The 9640-nt window shown below is 34.4% G+C and overlaps 1 protein-coding gene across 4 annotated transcripts; it reads left to right on the forward strand.

Annotated features, from left to right (window-relative positions):
- Positions 1-258: 258 nt before the first annotated feature.
- On the forward strand, positions 259-8104 carry LOC140831018 (tyrosine decarboxylase 2). 4 transcript variants are annotated; one of them, XM_073194699.1, is made up of 14 exons: positions 263-421; positions 533-653; positions 822-894; positions 1064-1110; positions 1459-1727; positions 2217-2380; positions 2690-2830; positions 3466-3525; positions 4278-4442; positions 4948-5004; positions 5924-5988; positions 6706-6829; positions 7292-7429; positions 7773-8104. In XM_073194699.1, exons 2-14 carry the CDS (start codon positions 577-579, stop codon positions 7893-7895), a joined length of 1503 nt encoding a protein of 500 aa, XP_073050800.1. In that variant the 5' UTR covers positions 263-421; positions 533-576; the 3' UTR covers positions 7896-8104. The 4 variants fall into 4 exon arrangements, with proteins under 4 accessions (XP_073050813.1, XP_073050800.1, XP_073050808.1 ...); XM_073194712.1 differs by lacking the exon at positions 7292-7429 and having other exon boundaries at positions 259-421; XM_073194707.1 differs by lacking the exon at positions 1064-1110 and having other exon boundaries at positions 1497-1727.
- Positions 8105-9640: the final 1536 nt, after the last annotated feature.

Below are 9640 nucleotides of genomic sequence, written 5' to 3' on the forward strand. Positions count from 1 at the left end.
CTTTCAATTTCCTCGAAAGATTAAATGTCTATAAAACACGACATCTTATCTTTGTACGACTTAATTCGTTACACCAATTCAGTTTTTACAAAAATGTACCTATCAACTTTAAAAAAAAAAACATATTTATTAATAAATATATAATAAAATAATAAATATCGACTTTCGAAATTCAGAAAATTACTTGTTTTACAAGTATATGTTTAACAGCTATACATGTTTACTATAGCTGTAACAAAGGATATCCTGCATACTTCCTACACTACTCACTCGCCTGCCTACACCACTCAAATTTCCGTATAAGTATTACTAAACCCAAACTATAAAATCATAAAATGGTCTGTTGCTTGTTGCCGTAGGAAACACTGAAATCGACCACTTTCATACATTGTTCTTGCCGCTTTCTCAAATTATCAAATATGTATGGCGATTCTTGAGGACTTTTTTGTCCTGTCGTGGGTGTTTGCGTTCTTGAATGTGATTACTATGTGTTTGAAGTTGTTAACGTGGGGTTTTTTTTTTACTGTATCAGGGAAGGTGGCATGAAGACAATGGATTCAGAACAGCTGAGGGAGTATGCACACAAAATGGTGGATTTCATTGCTGATTATTACAAGGATATTGAAACATTCCCTGTCCTTAGCCAAGTTCAGGTAGAACCATACCTTCACTCTTTCTTCCTTCCATGGACTTCTCTGTCTTTGTTTGCATAAAGCAAATGAAACACACAAGGCCAGGCAATTTAATTTCAAACAGCTGTGATACTTTCAAATTTTTGAACTGAAATATGGTCAGTTAATTAACTTTTTTTCTTCATGTAGCCTGGTTATCTGCGGGAGCTTATTCCAGATTCTGCACCGGCTCATCCCCACTCATTTCAAGATGTTCTGGATGGTAAAAAAGTAAAAAAAAATCTATTTTTATAAACACGATATGTAGCCAGAAAAGGGTTTTACGTGGATCCTAAAGTTGAACATAATAGAAAAAGACAAAGAAAACATAACATTTATGAACAAATGGGAGCAGAGTATTATTTAGCTAAATGGAAGCTTGAATCTTGTAGGACTTCCTCAAAAATGCCTGGACCTGGATTACTGAATGCCAGATTGTGTAAAACACAATTTTATTACTATCCTTGTTACAGATGTTAGGTGTCCCATATCGGAGGAATTACGTTTTTGGAAGTTGTATATATAGATTGGAACATCTTCTCCACTTGAGCTAGCTTTAGGGGTGGAGTTATGTACAAGTCCACGATCTTAACATTGTTTATTTCTGGGCGCATGAGGGTTTTGTGTTAGATATCTGGCGTCGACTGAATTTAGTTTTTGTAAGATGTATATATGGACTCATCCTTTGAGCTAGGGGTGAAGTTCAACTTAAGTCAATGATCTTTTCAAGATGTACGAGAGAATGAACGCAGGAAATTGAAAAATTTAATTTTGTGTATGTATGCAGGTTAATCCCCACGATCTTGTGTTTCATTTTCAATGCAGATATCCGAGACAAAATCATGCCAGGGGTCACCCATTGGCAAAGCCCAGGATACTTTGCATACTTTCCAGCAAATAGCAGCATTGCAGGATTTTTGGGGGAAATGCTCTGTGCTGGTGTAAACGTGGTGGGATTTAGCTGGATAACTTCTCCTGCCGCGACAGAACTCGAAACAATAGTTATGGATTGGCTTGGCAAAGCACTTAAGCTACCTGATGCTTTCCTTTCAACAGGTATTCTTATCTCTTACTCATGCTTCAAGGACATCTTTGAATGTGATTGCTTAGAGAAGCTTTTTTCCTCCTAAAGGAAAGCAAGGAAAGCTATCTCATGGAAAGTCTTACCTTTCAACAAAAATAGCCGAACTACAATTTTGTACAACCAAATATGCTCGATCTGTTTGCGAGGAGAAGAATTTGATTAAACAAAACTTTGCAAACGATTTCTTTGGTTTTTTTTTTTTTTTTTGCTAGTGAAGTTGGACTTATGTAAAAATATATTTTTGTTCTTAACTTCTTTTATGGAAAAATGACTTTCTAAACATCATCTTTTTCTTTCTAAAGCTTGGTTCTGAAAGCCTCATCTTGTTTTTTTTATTTATTTATTAAAGCAGTATTAAAACCTTTTCTAAATATATGAACTATCTTTTTAAATATAAAGAATTTTTATCTGCTTATTTTTTGCATTCGCAAAGTTGTTTATGATTGGGAGTCGAGTTCTAGGACACGGTGGTGGAGTGATACAGGGCACTGCGAGTGAAGCAGTTTTGGTTGTGCTTTTGGCGGCTCGAGATAAAATTTTGAGAAAGGTTGGGGAAGATGCCATCAGAAAGCTTGTGGTGTATATCTCTGATCAAACTCATGCTTCTCTGCAGAAAGCCTGCAAGGTGAATTGAATTTTTAATACAAGTTAAAACGACTCTGGTACATGTGATTATACTAGTCTACATTCAATATTAATCTTAATAAGTTGGATAATAGACAGTAGTTTGCATATTAACAATATTTGATGGTTTTCAATGGTAGTACTTGCAAAAGGAGTTAGCAATGCGTTAATATTTTTGAAATACATATAACTGGAAAATCTTCGTTTAAAGCGTTTTGTTTATCAATTTTGTTTATCAACTCATTATGTAAACTCTGCTTATTTAACTCTTATTGATGATGCCAATTCTTTTGTTTTCTTTCTCCGACAGATTGGAGGAATTTTCCCACAAAATGTCCGGATTCTGGAAACAGATTCTTCCACCGAATATGCTCTTTCTCCTGAATCATTAAGCAAAACAATTTCACAAGACATAGCCTTGGGTTTAATTCCCTTCTTCTTGTGTGCTAATGTAAGGAAACTAAGAAAAAAAATTAAGATGGGAACTTCTTATTTACTGTTTTCCCCACGTGCTCAACTCGTTCTTCAATTTATTTAAGTTTTTGCATTGACTGAGGACTCTGTTATGACTATTTATATTTTAACTAAAGCATATCCTTAAACTCTAATTTGTGATTTTGATGTATAAAATACGAAGTGAAATCTCTTAAAGCACTGTCTCTTAAGTGGTAAGCACATTGTTCTTCACAATTTTGGGACAGATCTAATTCTTGTATTAAAAGATCGCATCTTGTTATGTTATCTCCTCACTTATGATCGGCTGTGGTGTGTTGCTTCTGCCTAAGTGATTTTAAGGTATTTGAACTCATGACAGTTGACTGATGTTGGTTATACGAGAAGTGTAAAGTTCTTCTCATAATTGTAGGTGTGCACCTGTTCAGCACCATGTAAAGTTTATTATTAGTAAGTCGACTTCACGAGAGATTTGACACATTGTTTGCTTAATTATTCTAGAAACAACTATCTAGTCTATAACGAAAAGGTTGTTCTTGATCACCATCTATGAAAATGAATGCCACACTGAATTTTTTTTAAAGAATACTAAGAGTTTATTGCGAAAGAAACATCTTTTCTTTTCATTGGCAGATTGGTACTACATCATCAACAGCTGTAGATCCTCTGCTTGCATTGGGGAAGATTGCAAAGGTGAGTTTTGCACAGTACTGAGTCATATTTACTTTTTATGCTCCTGGAAAACATGTATTCCGGTAGTTATGTTATTCGTTCAAGTGGCAGCATCATGAGAGAGGCTGTTATTCATACAGGCTCAATTTTTTGAAACACTTTGAAGCAAGAGGATTCATATGCTAATAAACTTCTTCCCTAACGATCTACTAATTCCCATGATTTTATCGAACTCAACAGTAATCTAGCAAGTAACCCTTTGAAGAATTCCCGGCTTTAGATTAAAATGATGATTTTCAAAATACTGGGATCCATTCCTTTTGAAATATTAATCTTGTTTAAATCACGCTAGCATGTCTCTCAAGTTTAGAGATAGCCCCTCCACTAAATTCTGCAGTATTCCTATCTGTTAATAATTTCTCAAGCTTGTAGAATTATTCAACCTGTTAAAGCATCCATAGTTTTAATATCATTCTATATCATTGAGAAACGGAAAGGGCATCACCAGTTGAGACAGAATTTGGTGTACTAAGTCAAGCAAGCTTCACTGTGATTTTGTTCATTTTGTTGGTGAGGTTAGTTTAGATAGCAAATCTCTTGTGTTAAAAGTCTGAAAGTGGTCGACTAGAAAAGGTTACAAAAACTCTTACTACATGGCAAGAATCTGTCCCGTTCTGATAGTTTTCATTATTACTCATAGAGATGGGTCATCTTAAATCTTGTCATTACAAAAAGGATAAAAGCACTTCTACTGCATGCATGATAAAATACAGAGTAATGGGCTATGGTTTCACGTGGATGCTGCTTATGCTGGAAGTGCTTGTATCTGCCCAGAGTTTCGTCCCTACTTAGATGGTGTTGAGGAAGCTGACTCTTTCAACATGAATGCGCACAAGTTATTTTTGACCAATTTTGATTGCTCGGCTCTTTGGGTGAAGGTATACTATCCAATTTATTATTCTTGAATTATTTGTAATTCCAGCCATTTCTCACACTGTGGCATGAAGATTAATTCCATCTTTTGGTTTGAGACGAGGCGTGGAAATCAACTATGAAGACATAAATTATATTAACTGATATTGTCAAGCTACCTAACAAGCCGTATCTACATATATGCTAATTTCTCTTCTCTATGAAATTTCTTCGGAGGTGCTGATCAGTTATATCCTTTTCTTTATTTTCCGGGATTTTTATTAGTCTATGATGCTAAACATTCTAAACTAGCTCTTTATTTTTCATATCAAATATATTTGTTATGCAACAGAGTGCTAGTATTTACATACACGCTGCTTCGGAATCAAGACGATTCTTTAAATAAACTCTTTATCATTGCAAAACCATCAATACTCGGGTAGCGAATACCTGAAGTTTAGTGCTTCATTAGCTATCAATTCTCTTCTATTGCTGGGACTGAACTGTATTATGACTAATTAATGTTAACAGGAAAGAAATGCACTCATCCAATCACTCTCAACAAATGCAGAGTACCTAGAGAACAAAGTGAGTACTTTAACATACTTCCATTATATTTTTGTAATTTGTAGTGATATTCTGTTGCAATATGAATGTCTTTGTTATGCTCTTCAACATTTGGTAGCCTTGTTAAGGTGAATTGTTGATATAGCAATATCTGGAATGGCCTGGCTGTTAGATTCCTAAGAGGTAAAAATTATTTGGAAAGTTCAGGGTATGTTTGGCTTTGTTTTTCAAAGAAACGTGTTCTAATACGTAAAAAAGAAGAAAAAAACATTTCTCAACTGCCAACATTGATCATTGATTTTAAATCAAAATTTTCACCCTTCCTAATATGTAAATTAACACAATACAATATATTTTAAAAATTTTATATGCTAGTAAAAAAATGACCGCTAAAGTAAATTTTGAATTTTCTGAAAACATATCCAAATTACACTTCATTCTTCAATGCAGTTTTCAAAAACCCATTTTCTCAAAACAAAACTCCAGAAACACTTTAAACAAAAGTCAAAGCGAAACATAACCTCAATTTTTCGTTTACTGTTGTCTTTACCTTTTTTTATAGAAAATTAATGTTCATGCTGTAAAGCATAGCACAAAAATTCATCATCTGCATGAACATCCTCCCTTGTTCAAATGTTAGTTTGAACTGCAATATATCGTGTTTATTCATGTTTATTTTCTGGATGATGTTGGAAATTTGCTATAAGTTCGAAAGAAATTGGATTCCTTTGTATTAGTGTAAGATGTTGGTCTCATTTGTTACTTCATTAGGATTATGTAGGTGCATCATAAATATGCATTTAATGTAATTCGTTTCAATTAATTTTGCTTGGGAGAGTGATTTTTACATGTTGAGGGCTATTATCTCACACTTTGTGATGTATCATGTTGCATTGATTCTTGTCAAGTATGCATTGTAATTTATCTGACTGATATTCAGGCTTCTCAAGAAAACATGGTCCTGGATTACAAAGATTGGCAAATTCCTTTAGGACGCAGATTCAGGTATTTGTTGCAAATTCCTTTTAACTACTGTCAATTGCCTAAGATGATCTAAACTAATTATTTAGTTTTCATAATTCATAGGTGGAGAACATTTGAATCGTTGGTATATCGATATATATTTATTGTTGAGGGTTTTGCTGGTTAAAAGTCCTAGTCCGGAAAACATAGAGAGGTCATTTGAAGACACAAAAGACCTCATTTTGATGTCAATTTAACAGTTGAACTAATACTAGAAATAGTGAAATAACTGAAACAAGCCCTCTGCCCAATAGCTCCTGTGTAAGTATGCGATTTTTTCTGTCACAAGAGGCAGGAAAGCTTATTCTCACTTATGTTATTCCATGTAAGGGTAAACCAAGTCTGAGAAATTTTCCTATTAAAAAGAATATGAAGTAATAATATTAATCGCAGAAAAGGCATAATTAAGTTTTTTCAATGCACATGGATTAGTATGAGTAAAGTCGATGAACAATGTTACATGATTCTGTTATGTTCAAATGTTACATGATTCTGTTATGTTCATGTGTTATAATTCATGATTTCATCCTTTATGTAGGCCTGAAATCTTAATCGTATGTTGCTTGTTCAGATTCATCACATCCATTACATAAGAAATAACACTATGCTGCTGTATAAGTAGTTGTTTTGTGGTCCTCCTCTAATGCTTTGGTGCAAATCTATGGTCACCCTGTACATAATATAGAATATTTGTCACAGATCTCTGAAGCTATGGATGGTGTTCAGACTTTATGGGTTGGAAAACTTGCAAGTTTATATAAGAAATCGTATTGAACTGGCTAGGAAGTTTGAAGATCTTGTTAAAAATGACCCAAGATTTGAGGTAACGATACTGCAAGGGGATTTATTTTTTATGTCTAGAGGTGCTAGTTGATATCAGCTCTGAGAATACCGGTAGCGGATAGAGAGGAGGACAGTACAGTAAAAATATATGTCAGTCGTTCCAAACTTGGTAGTATTTTAATTATTACCGTTTTAGAAAGGTTTTTGACTCTGCAACTGCTGCATGCTGATGAATAGTTGGAGCCAATTGCTACACGACTTTCTTCCCAGAAAACTTCTTACCCGCAATGAATAGTGAAACTGTTCCCAGAAGCCTAATAGGGGCATCAGATAGAGCAATCTTCTAGGCATCTTTGGTTTATGAAGGAATCTTTCTGCAGTTTGAGTGGCTTAAAACCTTTCTTCACACCATATATAATCTGGAAACCAACACCTTGAATTTAGTATGGTTTAGATGTGGAAAAACCAAGCAATACTGATTATGTGCAACACAAATATGCAGATTTCTGCCACTCGACATTTTTCTCTAGTATGCTTTCGCTTGGTTCCTCCACATAACAATGAAGAGCTGGGAAACAAATTGAACCGCAAGCTACTAGATGCAGTTAACTCAACTGGAAAATTATTCATCTCTCACACGGTATTCAATGCTATTATGATAACTGTATTAAGCATTAATATTATTGATGGTTCACTTTACATGAGTACCTTGGAACAGGGCACAAGTTCAAACCTACACAATCCCCGTCACACTTAACTGGTTTTGGGTGATTTTTCATGATCTTTGTTTCCCAATACTAAACCACATGCATGTGTACATATGGGATACTGATTTTGGCTTTATATCTCCAGTCTCTAACTCATACATAAAAGCGAGTGGTATAAAACAAACCCCACCCCAGTCATAAATGAAAGGCAAGTGGTCTTGTTACCTTGTCCTCAGAGTGTGAATTGATCTCCACTTTTATGTTCCCCGTGTTTAGGTCCTGTCGAACAAGTACATACTCCGGTTTGCAGTGGGAGCTCCGCTGACCGAAGAGAGGCACATCTTTGCTGCTTGGGAGATGTTACAAGAAAAGGCTTATGCTCTATTGAAACGTTTGTAGAAGAAGGTTGTTTACTGAGATCTATTCATCGTTGATGAGTTCAGGGAATGCTATGTCCTGTTGATTGGGAGTCATTTATTGTTTGTTCTATTTATATATCTTTGGAACTAGCCTTATGATGCTATTTTGATTGTTACAATAAAAGCCTTTGTACTTCTCCTAACAAATAAATTGGACATGTTATTGTTATCATAAGAATTTCTCTAGTATGCTATATGTTTCGATAAAAAATTCACACCCAATGAAATATATTGAATCGATAATCACAAATCAATTTCTTAAATGGAACCAAACCGAACCACCCCACCCCAAAATATAAGTGTATCAAAGAAAAACGGTGAGATGGCTTCGCCCGAAGACAACGACGCTCAAATCAACATAGAATTTGAGAGAGAATAAATATAATTGCATAAGAAAAGCGTAGATAATCGCATACCTTAAAAAGGGTTATGAGCCCTTTAGTCGTAGGCGAAGACTTTCAATGAATATAAAATTTTGTAATATATGACAACTATATTCATGCGTATCTACGTAATATTTTTTAATATATATAAAATATAACTAGAGATTTGATAGGATTTTTACCATATTGTCAATGGTACTCCCGAGAAAAAAGTAACAACGAGTGAAATGATGGAGGACGTTTGAGTGAGTGGAATTATATTTTATAGTAAGTAAGATAACATTTAAGTCGATAAATAATGTCTTTTGAGCATTTGTTGTGTAGTGAGCTTTTGAGGTGGGTCAAACTAAATGGAAAATATAATCGTCTGATACTGAATAGATCTTGGTACCCATAGCGTCCTGAAAACATTTCCAAAATCGTAAATAACTTTGAGTCTCTATCGGACAAAATGTTTACCGTAACACTATGTAGTCCTTTTGGCTTAGTGCATCAGCTATCTTGTTAGCCTTAGGTCATAATCTTTCCATAGTTCAATCCATTGTTTTTGCCTCATGTTTAAATCCTTTTGTGTGAACGGTATTTGAGGCTTTGATTATCGAAAAATATCTCACATTTGGTACCAAAGAATTTGATTCTATGGATATTTGGCACAAATACAATTGTGGCTAATTCAATATCATGTGTTGGATAATTTTGCTCACATGATTTTAATTTCCTCGATGCATTGGCAATTACTTGGCCCTCTTGAATATGAACACATCACAATCCTCATTTGATGGATCATTGTAAATGTGAAATTCTTGCCTTCTTCGGGAAGTACTAATACTAGCGTAGAAGCGAGTTTCTTTTTCAGGATCTAAAAACTCTTCTTACATTGTTTACTCTAATAGAATTTAGAGTTATTTTGAGTGAGCTTGGTGATCGGAAGAAAATCCTTCAACACATTTTCTTAATAGCCAAGAAAGCTTCGAATTTCTATCTAGTTTTTGGTTAAGGCCAATCCATGATTGTCTCCACCTTCTCGTGACCCATTGATATGCCTATTTAAGAGATTATATGACCCATTAATGTGACACATTTTAGTCAAAATTCATATTTTTTAAATTAGTATATAGTTAGTTTTTTCTTTGAGCATCTGCAGAGTAAGATGAAGATCTTCCTCACTTGTTGAATATTCAAGAATGTCATCAATAAATACTACCACAAACTTGTCGATGAATTTCTTGAACACTCTGTTCATGAGTTCTATGAATGTTGTTGGAGCATTGGTCATAACAAAATGAATTATTATGAACTTATAGTGTCCATACCCTTTTCTTTTTTAAGGTTGTTTAAGGAA

Source organism: Primulina eburnea, chromosome 1, assembly GCF_022965805.1.
Source record: "Primulina eburnea isolate SZY01 chromosome 1, ASM2296580v1, whole genome shotgun sequence".
NCBI lineage: Eukaryota > Viridiplantae > Streptophyta > Magnoliopsida > Lamiales > Gesneriaceae > Primulina > Primulina eburnea.

Excerpts from the sequence above, each read along its gene's own strand:
- LOC140831018 (XM_073194699.1), top strand. The coding sequence starts at position 577 with ATGCACACAAAATGGTGGATTTCATTGCTGATTATTACAAGGATATTG. Across the intron at positions 4,443-4,947 it reads GCTCGGCTCTTTGGGTGAAG|GAAAGAAATGCACTCATCCA; the intron begins GTATACTATCCA and ends TAATGTTAACAG. Across the intron at positions 7,430-7,772 it reads AATTATTCATCTCTCACACG|GTCCTGTCGAACAAGTACAT; the intron begins GTATTCAATGCT and ends CCCCGTGTTTAG.